At 43.7% G+C, this 18,476-nt stretch overlaps 1 protein-coding gene across 4 annotated transcripts in view; it reads right to left on the reverse strand.

Moving 5' to 3' along the window:
* Positions 1-18,476, reverse strand: part of sorcs1 (sortilin-related VPS10 domain containing receptor 1) — a 224,631-nt gene that overhangs the window by 97,179 nt on the left and 108,976 nt on the right. For 3 of the 4 annotated variants that reach the window (XR_010800404.1, XM_066661375.1, XM_066661376.1), the window contains exon 2: positions 5,555-5,622. Coding sequence is in view for 3 of the 4 variants with exons in the window: in XM_066661375.1 (XP_066517472.1) it covers positions 5,555-5,622 (68 nt within the window). In the remaining variant the exon portion in view is untranslated. Of the gene's footprint in view, positions 1-5,554; positions 5,623-8,364; positions 8,535-18,476 lie in introns of those variants that run through there. The other variant, XM_066661377.1, reaches the window with a different exon arrangement.

Raw genomic sequence — 18,476 nt, forward strand, 5'->3', positions numbered from 1 at the left:
AGACGCTTATGACAGTTCAAGAGTGGCTCGACACAAGGAACGTGACAGCTGAGACCCATATCTTGCATACATTGTTGAATGGGTTTTGTTTCACAATCCTCTCCAGGGTGTGGTTATCCCTATTGCTTGTAATTTTTTTTCTACCACACCTTTTCCTTCCCGTCATCTCTCTATTAATGTGCTTGGACACAGAGCTCTGTGAACAGCCTCTTTATAATGACCTTTTTGTGTCTTGCTCTGCTTGTGTAAGGCGTCAGTGGTCACCGTTTGGACAACTGTCAAGTCAGCAGTCTTCCCCATGATTTTGTAACCTACAGAACTAGACTGAGAGATAATTTAAAGGCCTTTGCAGGTGTTTTGAGTTAAGTCGCTGATTAGAGTGTGGAACCAGTGTATGACCAGCACCTGTGTTTCTGTAGTAATTCAAACAGTGAACAAAAACTTAGACAATTTAAACTTCAAGTGCAAACAAGCTACAGTAAGTTTCTTACATAAATGTACCCTTCTTCCATAAACAGAAGGTGGAATTTGTTTAGCTTTGAAAAAAGCAGTTCTCCATAATCATCTATGATGCCATAAAAGAACAGAACCTCTAAGCGTATTTACAAGTTTATTTTCAGTAGTTTGGTTCTGCTACTTGCTAGTGTCATTTCAATACACCACTGGCTTTGTGGTAAACCATACTGCAAGGATTGTGAACAAGTTTCTTGGCATTTATAATATTCTATATATTTTACACTCATTCACAATCATTGCACAGTAGGGATGGCTGGTATCCACATTTTCCATGCTATCATATCGCCTCAAAATATTAACATGGCATGTGGTATTACCATGGGGTGGGGTGCACTGTCTGCATAAGCCTTATGTCTGAGTGTGGGTCGAGTGACGGGTTTTCGGCACTGTGCAGTTCAGCACACAATGACAGGTGTTGACAATAAACCTGTTTCAGACAGACCTTTTTCAGTAACTGTAGGAACAGAAAAGTTCAAAAATCAGCAAAAGAAGACATGCACTGTTTTAGACACCGTTTAGAAGCAAATATGTCCAGCTAACAGGCACTTGTGGTTTAGCACAACACAGCAGATGATTTCCAGCGATCCGAGGCTCAAATTTAGAGGATAAAGCCTCATACCTTTGAGCATAAAGTCGAGTGCAAGGTCTTCCAAGTATTTTGGCTATTTTCAGCTTCTCTCCTCTCTCTTTTAACCCAAACTCAGCGCTAAACTCACAACTGCGGTGGTCTACTGGGCTTGTGTTTTTTTTTCTCCACCAGTTTTCATAGTGTTACATCACCAGTCAGTGAGCGTTCAAAACGCCCCCTCCCTATGGCTCTCGTAAATGCACATGAACGAAATCTTGCCTTATAGTTAACTTAGACAACTGAATTTTGACACATCACACACATCACAAATACTTCTCTTATTTTGAGACACCTTCCACATTTTTAAATACGGTGGTATACTTTTTTACAATTATACCGCCCACCCCTTCTGGAGAGCAATACCACGAGCTTGTTATTATATGAATATCATTATCATCAGAAATTATGTACGAGTGTGATTTTCTGAGCAAATAATGGGTATTGCCTGTGCCTATAATGAGTCTGGATTAGTGCATGTTTCATCAAAAGGGGAGCAATTGTTCCTGATGAGCTGGATTTAGTTCAGTGCAGTTTATAATTTTAAGATTTGGGTGTTTTCTTATCGCACTAGTCATTTGAACACTAGTCGTCATGAAAATGTATCAGAAAAAAAAGTATATTTTGGCCAATTTGTCCGGCACCACAGTTAGGAATAAATTCTTAATCACTAAGAAGCTCAGCCCCTTCAAGATGCGAGATGTGGACTGCACTGTTTTAGCCAAGAGGGAGTTACACAGAACAAGATTACACATAAGCTCAGAGTGAAAAGATTTTCCGTGGTGATTCACCACTGGCATTGCAGTTTAGTCCAAGATTAGGATTAATCTATGCCCAGGAAAACAAGCTTTGAGAGAATATCTGCCCTTGTGGCTAAGAAAATACTTGTAAAACACGAAACTCTGCCAGATTTTTTTCTTCATTATAAATCACTAAAACAGAATTAATAAATAGACCAAAATTCATGTTGGTTTATAGCTCAAGGTGAAACAATCAAAAGAAAATGATAGGAAAAATGGTGCAAGGAAACGAAAGCTACAGTGGGTAAATGTCTACAGAGAATGACTCGTATAACTAAATGCATGAGAAATATAAAAACCACTGGTGTTCCTCATATCCAAGGCCTATAGATCATTATTTTGTCACGGACCTTACATTAACTTCACCGGATCATTAAGTCAAGGACACTCAGCTGGAAGCAGTATCAGGATGCCACCCAGTACAATTCAATTATCCCGTCTTCCCCACCCTACCAGAGAGGCTAACTAATTCTACTTCATATTGCCCTTTGATTAATCAAAGTTCTGTTAGCAGAATATTTAATGGAAGGTCTCTAATTGAATTACTATGACGCGGTGTAAACAATCAATTCTTCGATGGCAGCTATGAGGAGGATCACAAATTAATTTACCAAAGTGTGGGGCAGGGAGCTTCTGGTACTTATCCCATTCTGCTACAGGAAGTTGGCATGCCATCACATCTTCATTGGCTCTTCTCCACTCTGAGATTACTCACTCTAGCGCTGTCTCGCTGAGCCCTCACTTAGTAAAGTTCACAACACAGACACAGGACCACACCACAAATGAAGTATTATGATCGTCCCCTGCTGCCAGGGCACTACAGCATGGGCATGATGCAAAAGACAGTGCTGCGACACATGCAGCTGGTGTGTGTATGGTAAAGAAAACAAATACTGGAAGTGCATTTAGTTGTGTGTATCTTTTTTTGTGTTTAGATGGTCTTCTGGGGCGGCACGATGGCGCAGCAGGTAGGTATCGCAGTCACACAGGTCCAGGGACCTAAAGGATGTGGGTTCGATTCCCGCTCCGGGTGACTGTCTGTGAGGAGTGTGGTGTGTTCTCCCTGTGTCTGCGTGGGTTTCCTCCGGGTGACTGTCTGTGAGGAGTGTGGTGTGTTCTCCCTGTGTCTGTGTGGGTTTCCTCCGGGTGACTGTCTGTGAGGAGTGTGGTGTGTTCTCCCTGTGTCTGAGTGGGTTTCCTCCGGGTGACTGTCTGTGAGGAGTGTGGTGTGTTCTCCCTGGGTCTGCGTGGGTTTCCTCCGGGTGACTGTCTGTGAGGAGTGTGGTGTGTTCTCCCTGGGTCTGTGTGGGTTTCCTCCGGGTGACTGTCTGTGAGGAGTGTGGTGTGTTCTCCCTGGGTCTGCGTGGGTTTCCTCCGGGTGACTGTCTGTGAGGAGTGTGGTGTGTTCTCCCTGGGTCTGCGTGGGTTTCCTCCGGGTGACTGTCTGTGAGGAGTGTGGTGTGTTCTCCCTGTGTCTGCGTGGGTTTCCTCCGGGTGACTGTCTGTGAGGAGTGTGGTGTGTTCTCCCTGGGTCTGCGTGGGTTTCCTCCGGGTGACTGTCTGTGAGGAGTGTGGTGTGTTCTCCCTGTGTCTGCGTGGGTTTCCTCCGGGTGCTCCGGTTTTCTCCCACAGTCCAAAAACACACATTTGTAGGTGGATTGGAGAATCAAATGTGTCCGCAGGTGTGAGTGTGTGTGTTGCATTGTGAAGGACTGGTGCCCACTCCAGGCTGTATTTCTGCCTTGCAATCAATGATTCCAGGTAGGCTCTGGACCCACCACGACCCTGAACTGGATAAGAGTTACAGATAATGAATGAATGGATGGATGGAATAATGTGTCTTCTGGGTCTTGAATGGTGATTAAGTGTCTATTTTTTATTTTGATATATTTTAAACAGTGCTGTTAATAATGACACATTAAAGCAAATTAACCCATTCGCAAATTTAACACACAATTATTTTTTTATTTATTTTTTTAGCTAATGAATCATTTTGCCAATTTTGGCAACAACCTCCTCCTGCAGTTCACAGCCTAGTTACAAATGACCATTTATATCTAGTGAAGAAAACACAGCCTTGTTACTGTGGAGGTCAGAAAGTGGATTATATTTATTTTTGCTGAAAAATGTAATAAATCTCACACCTAACTCTCACTCTTACCCTTCCACCTCTCGCTCTCACACACTCCTGCTTCTTTGTTTGAGCCGTGTTCATTTTCTCTAGTAAAACAAGAAGTGTTCAATGCTAAAGCCCCTCAACAAACTGATAGAGTCAAATTTAGAAATCAGCAAAACTACAGACGTGATGTAGTTTAAAAAGGTTAAGAATAACTCTGTTGTGTTGATCTTACATTGATTCACTTGTTTTACGTGTAAAATATCCATAGTTACGACTTCAGCCTTAACACACCTCACCTTCAGTCTTAATCATGTTCAAATCTCGTTTGAAGCCTGCTTTTGGAAGGTACTCTTTCTTCCTTTGATATATATTTTTGTTGTTTTTTTTTCCTAATGCAAGTATGAATTGGTAACTAACAGGTCTAGGTTGCATTAGTTTGTTCAGTGTAGGTTCCTAGAGGGAGAGGCTAGTTTCAGAGCACAGCACGTTGGCACAATAAGGCCACAGCTTCTTCTCATCTCCATTCCTCTGGCCATAAATAATTCCCTTGGCGGCTGATGGGCCATGTGCTCTACAGGCAATGTGAGAGAGAGAGAGAGAGAGAGAGAGAGAGAGAGATATCCAGGGGATGATGGACGCACCATTAACGGGGTAATGTGGCTTTATCACTCTATTAACACCCAATCGTCTCTGTTTAAAAGTCATGGAGCTGCTCTTTGGAGGAGGGAGGCCTATTTGTAGCGTGGTCTATCGAGCATGAGTGTTACTGAAGAGCATTGAGAGACTCAACGTGCTGAAAGTGCTGATCGCTGGGATCTATAGGAAATGGATCATTTTAAAACAATGATGCAAAATACGGAGAATGAATCAAAGCTTTTCAGTGGTGGAAAGGGGCAAATAGCATAAAAACAATGTGCAGACTGTCCTTGATTGGATTTAACTGACAGCTGATTATCATCATGTTTTCTCCGACATTATTATAATAAATAAATAAATAATAAATAAATACAAAGTAAGATTTGAGCTCTTTGACAGAGACACAGAGGGAGAGAGAGAGAGAGAGGGGGACAGAGACAGAGAACGAGAGAGAGAGAGAGAGAGAGAGAGAGAGAGAATGAGAGAGAGAGAGAGAGAGAGAGAGAGAGAGAGAGAGAGAGAGACGAAGAGACAGACAGAGGGAGAGAGAGAGACAGATTTCAGCGCTGTACTGAAATTGGTGAGGAGGGGACGGGCTAGTCACACTGCTACCCTCCTCCCCAGTGTAGCAACGGCAGAGACTCTGTTCTCCCTATTACAGCTCAGTGAAGCATCACTACCATCCTTACACAACTGGGTTTACTACTGCTCCGTAGAATCCCCTTTCATTCCCAACTCATTCCTAGGAATAGTATACAAGCAGTAAATTGACAGCAGAGCCATCCATATCCAGTGTTTATACCTCACATAACAATAAAGAGGCTCAGGTTGTCCACAAACATCTGGACATGCTCTCACCTCCACAGCGAGCTCTCGGTGACGCTCCCGAGGTTGAAGTCGTACAGCTTGGTCAGCATGAGAATTACCTGAAGGGGAAAAAAAAAGACAAACACCATATGCTTAGTCCATATTATCAGCACCGTATGGCACACAGGAAGCCTGATGAATATATTTGCATAACAAAGAAAGATGACAGATGATTATCTTTGTATAGGCTAATCACATAATAACTCTTTACATAATAAACCATTTAGAGCAGGAGAGCATTACTCATTCACTTAGAAGATGAAAAATAAAACACCGGTTGTTCGTGTGTGAGAGGAAAATAAACACGGATCATTTCATACACCTACCATCACTTCTGCTTTTGGAATGTGGAATATATATAAATATATACAGATATAGATATAACCACATGTAAGTAAAATGACAGCTTGAACTCCGGTTTCTGCTGAAAGAGAACTTCAATCCCCACAATCCCTCACTTCAGAGCACAGCAGCATCTCGTGGCAGTTATGTACGGCAGTCTCCTTGTGTGACAAGCTAATTATTCCTCGCTTCATTATTTAATCATATCATGCTGAATCTGGGCACTGCTCTGTAAATATTCTTTAGAGCATGCTTAGGGTGCACAAGACTTTCCTAAGTAGGTCGATGGCATTCCCTTGGGAAAACGAGAGAGAGAGAGAGAGAGAGAGAGGAGAGAGAGGAGAGAGAGAGAGAGAGAGAGAGAGAGAGAGAGAGAACATGGTATTTTGCCTTGAGCTAAGAGGAGTAGTACACATGGAAACTTGCAATCTATTTACTCAGACGAAGAGCTTGTGAGCATTTAAAGCTCTGAGTCTGCTGTAGATGAGGTGAGCTTCCAGGAAGGAAAGGGACGCAGGCGTAATACTCCACTGCTGTGGGACGTAACGAAGGCTCGAGTGCTGGTCGTTAATAAAGTACTCAATTAAAAGAGCACTAAAGTGCTTAAAAATATATATTAACAATGTGTAATAAGAACCAGCGCATATCGATATAAACATAAAAGCCACAGGAAACCTGCCGAGAACATGACATCACCATCAAACAAATGCATTAGCTTTGTCAGTGTTAACAGTTTTAAACCAACTTTGTCCAGCCTTATTATTATTTTTTTCTTTATTAATATATATTTTTCCCTACCTCTCTGTCTCTGCTAACACTTGACTACACCACACTGAAGACCTATTAGAAGCTAGTGTTGCCACGGCAGCAGGTCGGCCACAGTTGCACACGTTGGCATGGTGGCCTTTTCATAGCAACCTGCTCCTGTGGCATTGTGTTCAGGTGTAAAGCACATCTCCAGGTGAGCAGCGCGACTTTGCTGCCCGCTGCTCTTTACCTGTACATAGTGTCAGCAGCTACAAGATGTAAACACAAGCACCTGGCTCCAGAAATCGCATCTCCACACAACGCCTGTCACCACACTCATTACACACACACACACACACTCACACACACAATAACATCTGCAGCCTACAGCCCACACGGCCTCAGTACAGCTCCCAAACAGACCTCCGGCTGCATTTACTGAGAGAGAGAGAGAGAGAGAGAGAGAGAGAGAGAGACAGAGAGAGAGAGAGAGAGGCAGAGAACGAGAGAGAGAGAATGAGATGGGGGGGAGAGAGAAAGAGAGACAGAGACAGACAGAGAGAGAGAGAGAGGCAGAGAATGAGAGAGAGAGAGAGAGAGAGAGAGAGAGAGGAGAGACAGAGAGGGAAAGAGAGAAAGAGGGGGGAAGAGACAGAGAGAGCGAGAGAGAGAGAGGGGGGGGGAGAGACAGAGAGAGACAAAGAGAGGCAGAGAACGAGAGAGAGAGAGGCAGAGAACGAGAGAGAGAGAGGAGAGACAGAGGGAAAGAGAGGGGGGAAGAGAGAGAGAGAGAGAGAGAGAGAGAGAGGAGAGAGAGAGAGAGAGAGTGGGGGGAGAGACAGAGACAGAGAGAGGGGGGGGGGAGAGACAGAGACAGAGAGAGAGGCAGAGAACGAGAGAGAGAATGAGCGGGGGGGGGAGAGAGACGGAGAGAGAGGCAGAGAACGAGAGAGAGAGAGAGGCAGAGAACGAGAGAGAGAGGAGAGACAGAGGGAAAGAGAGGGGGGAAGAGAGAGAGAGCAAAAGAGAGAGAGAGAGAGAGAGGAGAGACAGAGAGAGAGTGGGGGGAGAGACAGAGACAGAGAGAGGGGGGGGGGGAGACAGAGAGAGGGGGGGGGGACAGAGACAGAGAGAGAGGCAGAGAACGAGAGAGAGAATGAGCGGGGGGGGGGAGAGAGAGACAGAGAGAGGCAGAGAACAAGAGAGAGAATGAGCGGGGGGGGGAGAGAGAGACGGAGAGAGAGTGAGAGAGAGAGTAAGGAGCTGCCAGATTCTTCCCTTTGTGCTGATCCCTCATCGCCAGTACCTGTGCATTGTTATACGAGCAATAAGTGTTTATTTATTTATTTAAACCTGTTTTTTAATGTGAGTATTGTTTGTTTTCCATATTTTACATGAAGAATCTATTTGCTTTTGAGACTCATTGATGAAGTTGTTTATGCTCCATAGAGTGGTTCCCACAACCATATTTTAAATAGGTTTAGCACCAAATGCTGACATATTCAGGCCACTAGGTGTCAGTGTGATAACTGTTTAAAAACATGGGGGTAAAAAACAAAAAAAGGACTTCTAACAACCATGCAAGACCAGGTAGATAACTGTCATAGTTTAAAAAAAAAAAGATCTAAGAAGTTCCACTGTTCCACATCCTTCCGCTGTGAGACAACAACTCAGCGCTAAGCGTCTGAAAGGTACAGTGCTTTAATAGTTACCTAAAGTCCAGCGGTGTTCTGATATTACCACCTTAAAAGCAGCACTAGGAGCCTGTGAGTGAAGCACTACTCTGTTCTGGTGACATACGCTGCTTGTGAAGGGTCGTCCCGCTTTGTAGGAGAACATTTTAATCACTATGTGGTGTAAATCCGTTACAGCAGCAGCTGGGCTAACTGATAGTCTGGGATGTAGCATACAGCTAGCACAAGGGGGCATTCACGTACATGTTCATTTTGGGTTTTAGACTGACCAATTAAATGTTTACAGAGAAGGTTATCGACCAATAACGGTAGCTCTACAGTCAGACCGTCCAATCAGAAGATTTTAGGCTACTTCACCACGCCCCCTTCTCACTCCAGCGAACCAATCGGAGTAGGGGAGGGCGGGACTAGTTTGTGAACGAAACTTCTCGAAGTTCTATGTAAGCTCTAGAAAAACAAAATCCCGGACGTTTGTGAAATTCCGCCCGGACATTTTTTTAAGTCTAAAAAAGAGGACATGTCCGGGTAAAAGAGGACGTCTGGTCACCCTAGTTTACAGGCAAAGTGCTGCCAAATCAGACAGCAGACGCAGCGCAGCAAAACCAAAATGGAGGAGAAACCCGAGCCGTGTCCAAAATAGTGCCATACTCCCTACATAGTGCACTCCACTAAGTATAAATCTAACACTACGACACACAGACAGGGCACTCAACTGACAGCTTGATGTGAAGTTTATTGTCTATAATAAATGGTTTAATACTCCCACATACAACGCACCACGTCAGAACAGCAACCGCTATTAGCTCCCTACACTGTGCACTTCTTAGTGCTGAGGAACACATTTGGGATTTAGCCAACCTCTTGCCACAGCGGTAAAAGCAAACCTGCACATCCTCAATCTCACAACTGAGGCGATGGGCATAAGCATAACGTGCTCACGTGTGCCGTTTCAGAGACAGACAGAAACTGATCCACTCATGAATGTGAACCCCTCGGAGTAAAATAATAATAAAAAAGCCAAATTGAATTGAATGAGGCTTATGTGAATGTAACGTAACGTAAGTAGGTGGATGGATGATGAATATATAGTTGGACTCTAAACTTAATTCATAAATAAACAAATCCAGGATAAATCCAAATATACAATACGCCCTTAAAAATGCTAATCTGCTCGTAGCCAGCTGTAGAGGAAGGTAATGTCGACTAGTAACAGTCCTCAATAGGAAATCAGCAGTGTTTATCTCCTCCTGAATGGTTCCTTAATTTGATGATTAGTTGAGTCAGATGTATTTGAGCAATAAAAAGCACTGATTACTGAAGTGAAGTTGTAGAATAGGGGCAGAATGTGGGAGACATTTTGTTCAGCGTTTGCAAGAAAACAGATCACTGCTTATGCACTGACCAAACTCACCACATTTATTTTTTTCTAATATATCCCTTTTAATAAAGTGCATTTTCTACAATACAGTGATCCCTCGGGATGCGTTCCAAGACCACCTGCGAAAAACGAATCTCCACAAAGTAGAGGAAAGATATTTTTTTTTTATGTGTTTAAAGAGTATTTGGACTTTTAAAACCCTCCCTGTTGCTGTTAACAACCCACCCTTTGCATTAAACAGTCGTTCTCTAATGTTTTTCAGCTGGAACTACATGTGATATCCCACCAGTTTCTTTAATAGAGTCATTCCTAAGCTGTGATTTAGCGTCAGTAAATTTCACTCGGATGTGGACATGAACAACACATGTGCTGTACGTAAGAAACACTTGTAAATGATATATTTAGTCACCTACAGGCCCAGTCTAATACATGTAAATAATAAAAAAGCCCCTTTGAAAAAACCCGCGAAGTAGTGAAGTAGTAAACTTAGACTGTTTTTTTTTTGTTTTTGTTTTTTTTTTTTTTTTTGTATTATAATATTACATTTGAGTGCTCTCACTAAAGTTCTCTCAACCTTTACGGAGTTAGAGGGTGTCAAAGTGTTGGAGTAAAGCATGTGGCACAGTCAGTAAAAGTGTATAGTCTATAACACAACACATTTTAACTTTGAATCACGCTCATCTTTATTTTATTATTTTAAAACTACTGTCACACAGCTCCAGGGGCCTGGAGGTTGTGGGTTTGATTCCCGCTCCGGATGACTGTCTGTGAGGAGTTGGTGTGTTCTCCCCTGTGTCTGCATGGGCTTCCTCCGGATGACTGTCTGTGAGGAGTGTGGTGTGTTCTCCCCTGTGTCTGCATGGGTTTCCTCCGGATGACTGTCTGTGAGGAGTGTGGTGTGTTCTCCCTGTGTCTGCATGGGCTTCCTCCGGATGACTGTCTGTGAGGAGTGTGGTGTGTTCTCCCCTGTGTCTGCATGGGCTTCCTCCGGATGACTGTCTGTGAGGAGTGTGGTGTGTTCTCCCCTGTGTCTGCATGGGTTTCCTCCGGATGACTGTCTGTGAGGAGTGTGGTGTGTTCTCCCTGTGTCTGTGTGGGTTTCCTCCGGGTGACTGTCTGTGAGGAGTTGGTGTGTTCTCCCCTGTGTCTGCATGGGCTTCCTCCGGATGACTGTCTGTGAGGAGTGTGGTGTGTTCTCCCCTGTGTCTGCATGGGTTTCCTCCGGATGACTGTCTGTGAGGAGTGTGGTGTGTTCTCCCTGTGTCTGTGTGGGTTTCCTCCGGGTGACTGTCTGTGAGGAGTGTGGTGTGTTCTCCCTGTGTCTGCGTGGGTTTCCTCTGGGTGACTGTCTGTGAGGAGTGTGGTGTGTTCTCCCTGTGTCTGTGTGGGTTTCCTCCGGGTGACTGTCTGTGAGGAGTGTGGTGTGTTCTCCCCTGTGTCTGCATGGGTTTCCTCCGGATGACTGTCTGTGAGGAGTGTGGTGTGTTCTCCCTGTGTCTGTGTGGGTTTCCTCCGGGTGACTGTCTGTGAGGAGTGTGGTGTGTTCTCCCTGTGTCTGCGTGGGTTTCCTCTGGGTGACTGTCTGTGAGGAGTGTGGTGTGTTCTCCCTGTGTCTGCATGGGTTTCCTCCGGATGACTGTCTGTGAGGAGTGTGGTGTGTTCTCCCTGTGTCTGTGTGGGTTTCCTCCGGGTGACTGTCTGTGAGGAGTGTGGTGTGTTCTCCTTGTGTCTGCGTGGGTTTCCTCCGGGTGACTGACTGTGAGGAGTGTGGTGTGTTCTCCCTGTGTCTGCATTGGTTTCCTCCTGGTGACTGTCTGTGAGGAGTGTGGTGTGTTCTCCCTGTGTCTGCATGGGTTTCCTCCGGGTGACTGTCTGTGAGGAGTGTGGTGTGTTCTCCCTGTGTCTGCGTGGGTTTCCTCCGGGTGACTGTCTGTGAGGAGTGTGGTGTGTTCTCCCTGTGTCTGCGTGGGTTTCCTCCGGGTGACTGTCTGTGAGGAGTGTGGTGTGTTCTCCCTGTGTCTGAGTGGGTTTCCTCCGGGTGACTGTCTGTGAGGAGTGTGGTGTGTTCTCCCTGTGTCTGAGTGGGTTTCCTCCGGGTGACTGTCTGTGAGGAGTGTGGTGTGTTCTCTCTGTGTCTGAGCGGGTTTCCTCCGGGTGCTCCGGTTTCCTCCCACAGTCCAAAAACACACGTTGGTAGGTGGATTGGCGACTCAAAAGTGTCCGTAGGTGTGAGTGTGTGTTGCCCTGTGAAGGACTGGCGCCCCCTCCAGGGTGTATTCCTGCCTTGCGCCCAATGATTCCAGGTAGGCTCTGGACCCACCATGACCCTGAACTGGATAAGCGGTTACTGATAATGAATGAATGAATGTTGTGTTCACAACAGTTCTGTAATTTCCGTTCTTTCAAACACGAACATCATCCAAGAAACGTAAGCATCATCTAAATAAGGAGAAAAAAAAAACGAAATCCAACTCATTTTGAAATCAAGCAAAAATCTGTTCGTATTCCACGGCATTTTCAGGACATTATAAGATTAATATTCTTCAAACATTTGTTAATGGATTTTTCCTCTGGGCAGTTCCCAGTTCCATTTATAATTTCCTTTTCAATCAGGACTGACTTTCAATCCCACTGCAGTCGATTAAAACACCAGCTGGATTCTCCGCCAAAAACCTGCTGCTGCACACTGTCATTATTTTTCCTTTTTTTTTAACCTTCAGAATCTCATCTTTATTTACCTTCTCTCTCTCTATCCATCCTCCATGAGCTAAATGAACACACTCTCCAATTAAATCCTTGTTCTGACCTTCAGCACTGGCTTCTTTAAAACCCATATCTCATAATTCCACACCAAGGACACACTTCGGGATGCTTTAATGTCATGCACGAGAGTGTTCTGGGGTTGATATAACACCACGCATCACCCTGTAATGTACACCACGTCTAGATGACGACTACAACTAAGGAGAGAGCCAAATTTTATATGTATTCATTATTATTATTATTTATTTTTGATCAAAACCAATTTAATTAAGAGCTTTAAAGAAAACTCGTCAGCCTCGTTTTAAAAGTTGTAACAGCAGTCTTCATAAAGATTCATGCTGGCGTGGTTTCCTGTCAGTTTCTTCTATTCAAATGATGCACACAAAAGTAGAAACGTCAGTAAACAGAACAAACACAAGTATTATTACACACATTCAGTAACAGATGGCTCCAGGTCATTTTATCATCTTGTTTCTGGACCAATGTAGCTTCCTACTAAAGCATCAGGACACTCGCACTGTAAGGAAAGTTCTCTGAATTTCCCTCAGACAGCAGCATGTCACACTCCGAGAGCCCCGAGCACAGACAGTGGGGCATGGGTTATTAATGCCCTGCAATAATCCCATATTTAGGAAAATGTGAGCCACGCAGCGCTAATGCAAAACTCACAAAGCAAACCTCAGACTCCAAACATGTCCAATGTGATCAACGATAATTGGGCTGGGGGGGTGAGGGGGGGGGGGCAACGACAACTGTGTACAATTAATTTGTTAGCCAAGCTATTTTTTAAAGAACCATTCAGAAGGTTAGGGGAGCTGTAAGCTAAGCTAAGCTAAGCTGTGGGGAGCCACTAGCCGTAAATGTCCAAAAAGAGCCGTGCATGCTAATGACAGAGCTACTGCTGCAGGCTCGGTGCACTGGCTTTAGCTTGCTCACTAACTAGGAGTGTCAGTGCACTAGGAGCATGGGCATGTGTGTGTGTGTGTGTGTGTGCGCACAAGGGAGTGGGTGTGAATTAAATAGAGAGAGTGAGCAAGAAAGAGAGAGAGAGAGACAGAGAGAGAGCATAGAGCATCTCTCTAAGCCTCTTAGTATCCCTAAGCCTGTGTGTGAGACAGTGAATGACTGCTTATGTGTGACCGTGAGCACTGGTGTGTATCTGTATCGCACTGTGTGAGTGTGTGTGTGTGTATGGGTGTGTTTTAGTACACTTACAGGACACGGTGTTCCTGACTTTTTAGGGGGGGAAATAAGGTTTTAAAGGAAAACAAGGTAAACTTCACTGAGTCTGACTTTGTTAGGGGCTGCATATAAACCTCAGGAACGCTGATAAACACCTCTGTTTAAATACAGTATGCGATGTGTTTGCATGAGTTAAGAAGCAAGTTCTGAGGTAGATTTAGATCTATCAGAACATCGTGTGCTATGAGGGTTTCTAGCCTGCCCCTCGCTCCCAGTCAGAGATGCTTTTGTGTGGTTTGTTGATGTCGGTGGTGATGGTGGGGGTGGTGTGTTGACATTCTAGTTTGGTTTACGCTTGTGTTTTGAGTTGCTTTGTGTTCGATGTGGGTGGTAATTGAGCTTGTCCACCCCCCTCAAACGTCCTTACCTTTGGTATTATTCTAACTCCCTACACTGTGCTGGAGAAAGCGATGGGCTGAGGCCTCCTCTGTGTCTTATAAAGACTTGGGTATAAGTCTAACAATATTCTTGCCTGTACACACAGTGATATTCTCACTTTAATGCTGTTATCCTGGTGTACGTTACACACTTTCCTTCGGCCGTTCTGATATGAAGTTGTAACGCAAGGTGAAAATTAATTGGTCCTCATTCATTAAAAAAAGTGTGAAGGCAAATCTGACTAAACGAGCGCTGGCTACTTTCAAAACTCATTTCTAGTGCGAGTGCTTATCAATGTAAGCTCAACACATTTGAGTTAGGGTGTGCTTCATGTAAATGATATGCAAATAAGTCCTGGTAGGTTAGAGTTTAAACACTGCAGCTGATTATCAAGTACACTCACATTTCTGCTTTTTTCTACTCCATACAATGTTCTAAACCACAAATTAACAGACATTCACTGCAGTCGAAACTGCATTTTTAAAATGAATCTGATTAATAACGACCAATGTGTTCATATAATGAAGCAACATTCATTCATTATCTGTAACCTCTTATCCAGTTCAGGGTCGCGGTGGGTCCAGAGCCTACCTGGAAACATTGGGCGCAAGGAGGGAATACACCCTGGAGGGGGCGCCAGTCCTTCACAGGGCGACACACACACACATTCACACCTACGGACACTTTTGAGTCGCCAATCCACCTACCAATGTGTGTTTTTGGACTGTTGGAGGAAACCGGAGCACCTGGAGGAAACCCACTCGGACACGGAGAACTCACCAACTGCTCACAGACAGTCACCCGGAGCGGGAATCGAACCCACAACCTCCAGGGCCCTGGAGCTGTGTGATTGCGACACTACCTGCTGCGCCACCATGCCACCATGAAGCAACATTTAAATATTAATTAATATTGTTAACCATATACAGTTTTTCTTGATTTTCGTAATGCAAGTTGCTTTTATTTGTTTTGCTAATTGTAGCAATGAATCCGCTATTTAATTATGAAGTTAAACTTTTGCACAAATGTCAAATCTATATATGTGTATGGTAACTCTCCCTAGAACTACAGATGTATGGTAGCCCATAGGTGACAAGCCCATTTGACCAAGTGTGCCAATGATTTTGCTCATATCTACATCATGTGAGAATCTTCCTACAGAGTGTGTACATCGCTGCTAAGTGTGAGGTGAGAAAAAGTGTCGCCAGTACAGGGTCTTTAAGAGCCGGAGGGTAAACATTCAGCAAAGGACAGCGGGCATATGAGGCCCTTCTGTCTACTGCATATGGCGATGGTGTAGGTGTCCAGCAGCTCTGCCTCCTGTCTGACAGACTCCCACTGCCCACCGCATATGTTAGAGGACGCTGTATGCCAATTAGGCCTAGCAGGACCACTCTCAATACCGCTTCCCCACAGGAGCCTGGGAATTTTACCTTACTCTCAGCTCTCAAGGTGGCACTGATGCAGCACAATAAGCCATTATTCAAAAGCATTTAGAGGAATAAAAGCAATTCAGGAAACATAAAATTGATTCAAAATGACATGCTGTTATATGCATCAGGAACATAAGACAGCAAGTAGCCACTCAACACCACATATTACTGTAATTTCATCCCTGATTACACTGCAAATGTAAGCTATTAAACAACAGCAAAACACAATATAATAAAATACACCAATACACAATGAACAATCCAGTGTATTATTCATGATAACTGCTGTAGACAGTAAAGGGTGTTACCGTGGTACTGTTTGTAATTCATTTAGAGAGATTTTTTTTAAAATATATATTTAAATCAGAATTATTTTTGCATAAAGTAAGTCCCAAACTGACCTTGTTATTTTCCCACATTGAACCTAACACAACATAATAATAAAGACCACAAATAAAATGGCAGTAAATTGCACAATCACTTTTCAAATACTGATAGAATAAGAATGTCACAGCTTGTTTTTAATGTGTAAAAATAAAATAAATCAGCTTGATTTTTGAACTTTTCTTTAAGGGAAAGTTACACAAAGTGCCTTAAGGTGATGCAGGAGTGTTGCAGTAATCAATGGTATTTCAGATGTTAATCACACAACATGACATGAGAACCAGCATCTGACGTTATGTCCTAGCAATGAAGAACTAATATAGATATAGCTTTATTTAATTAAAAAAATACTTTTTAATGTAACCCATATTAAAAAACAAAACAAAAAAAGCACTCACTAAGGCATTTATTCTGCTCATTACGCTCTATTTTTCAAAATAATGATTACACTAGAAAACCTCCAAAGCTTGGAAAGGCTCATTTGTTTACAAACATTCATTCATTCATTTTCTGTAACCCTTATCCAGTTCAGGGCCACTGTGGGTCCAGAGACTACCTGGAATCATGGGCGGAAGAAACCCACGCAGACACAGGGAGAACACACCACACTCCTCACAGACAGTCACCCGGAGGAAACCCACGCAGACACAGGGAGAACACACCACACTCCTCACAGACAGTCACCCGGAGGAAACCAACGCAGACACAGGGAGAACACACCACACTCCTCACAGTGTTTACAAACATTTAAAATTAAAATCTTTTTTTTTTTAAATAAATAAATAAAATTTCTAAATTTACCAGAGTTCACAAATACACAGGACACTCCTTCTATGGCAGCAAAAATATGATAAATCAGGCAGCTCAGCAGATACAGCTCGCTATGTTCTGAGCCTTTCCCACACTGGTAGCTGAATGCAAAACAAAAGGAAACTGGAGTGAGGAATCTAAAAAGACGGTGGGAAAAAAAAAAGCTCACAATTGAACTTGCAAAATGCCAACGAGCCACAGTCGAAGAAGCTCCTGACAATGAAACATATTAACAGCTTCAGTACAGACAGCATCGGTCTCTCATGTGTGTTTGTGCTGCTAGCGTTTACTGCCAGAGCTTACTCTTCTGGCTCCAATGGCTCTGATGCTCTGATGCTTGTCCTTGGCTCTTTAAAAAAAAAAAAAGGTGGGTTTGAAGGTCTCAAAAGAAACGCTCACACAGAAACACTACCATCTCCTCTGGTGACACTGTAAACAAGTGTAGAATGCAGATCACGGCCTGTGTGAAGAAAATAGAAGACCATTGCTACTTATTTCTGCTGTTCAAGTGCTTGGATGGGGTCGACTAATGATATATTAGCCTCTAAAACAGATTGTGTTTAATAATCTTTGCATAGAACATAGTGCCTCTTCATTAAGACATAGTAATCCCAACTTCTAATGTTACCGCACCTAATGATGTCATATACTGCCTCATTTGGGGCAGTTCAAAACTGAAAATGAGGAAGCGAAAGAAAAACTGACTCCTATATTTAACCCAGATGGGCAAACACAAGCCTCGAGAGGTCTGTTAAGAATCTGAAGGGGGAGAATTAACCATCAGGTAAACTCTGTGAATTAGATCTAGTCACGTTCTGCTACTTGAATATTCACAATAGAGAAGGTGCATGTGTTTCAAAGCAAGAGTGAGTTTCTTCCAGGCTTGGCTTGATGGGGAAAGGAAAGGCACTTGTCAAGTTGTCAGGCGTCAAGATTCTGGGCTTGATCTGCATGGGAGCTCATGAAACCGCATCGCCGTGTCGGTGATGCACACGTACCCTAGGTGAAATGTGAATATATGATACTGTTGACAAGGCAGAAGTTGTGTTGCTGTGTAAGGATTTTCTATGCCTTCTTTTCCTATCCCAAGGCCCTCACTCGTCAACTAAAAACCGGCAGTAATTGTCCTTAGCGATGCAGACACAGGCAAAATAAGTAAACATGTGCCAGAAAGGGTTTAATACGTCTCTTTTTCCTCCGTTTGCAGGGCTGAGCTCTTAGGAATTTGTCAGGGATTGTGGCAAAGTGTCACACTAGCTGAAGGATGTCCACTCTGCCCAGTGGAACTGCAGTGGGGTAAGTGCTTGGGTCAGCCCGATAGTGTGTCATGAAGACGAACCCTGGGGCTGTGTCTCTTTTTGCACAACTTAAAATGTCAATGCTGAAACTGTTCAGTTATCAGACACCACCATTTATATTTATCAACATACAGCACTGTGCAAAAAATCTGTGACCTTGTTGTTTTGGTTCCATTTATTAATATTTATTCATTTTAACAGAATTTAATATGACAAGTCTTTAATTTTGATCTCTATACGCACTGCTCTTGAGCTAAACTGAAGTCCACACTACACACCTCAGCATCCACTAACTCCGCTCTGTCACTTTATGCGGCTTACCACTTTATGGCTGAGTTGCTGTGGTTCCCAGTCTCTTCCATTTTGCTACTTTGTTGCACAGGTGTAATCCTAGCACTGTACCATGCTGGAATTCTCTGAGCACCTGAGGGAAACCTGTTCTTT

Source organism: Hoplias malabaricus, chromosome 2, assembly GCF_029633855.1.
Source record: "Hoplias malabaricus isolate fHopMal1 chromosome 2, fHopMal1.hap1, whole genome shotgun sequence".
NCBI classification, from domain to species: Eukaryota; Metazoa; Chordata; class Actinopteri; order Characiformes; family Erythrinidae; genus Hoplias; species Hoplias malabaricus.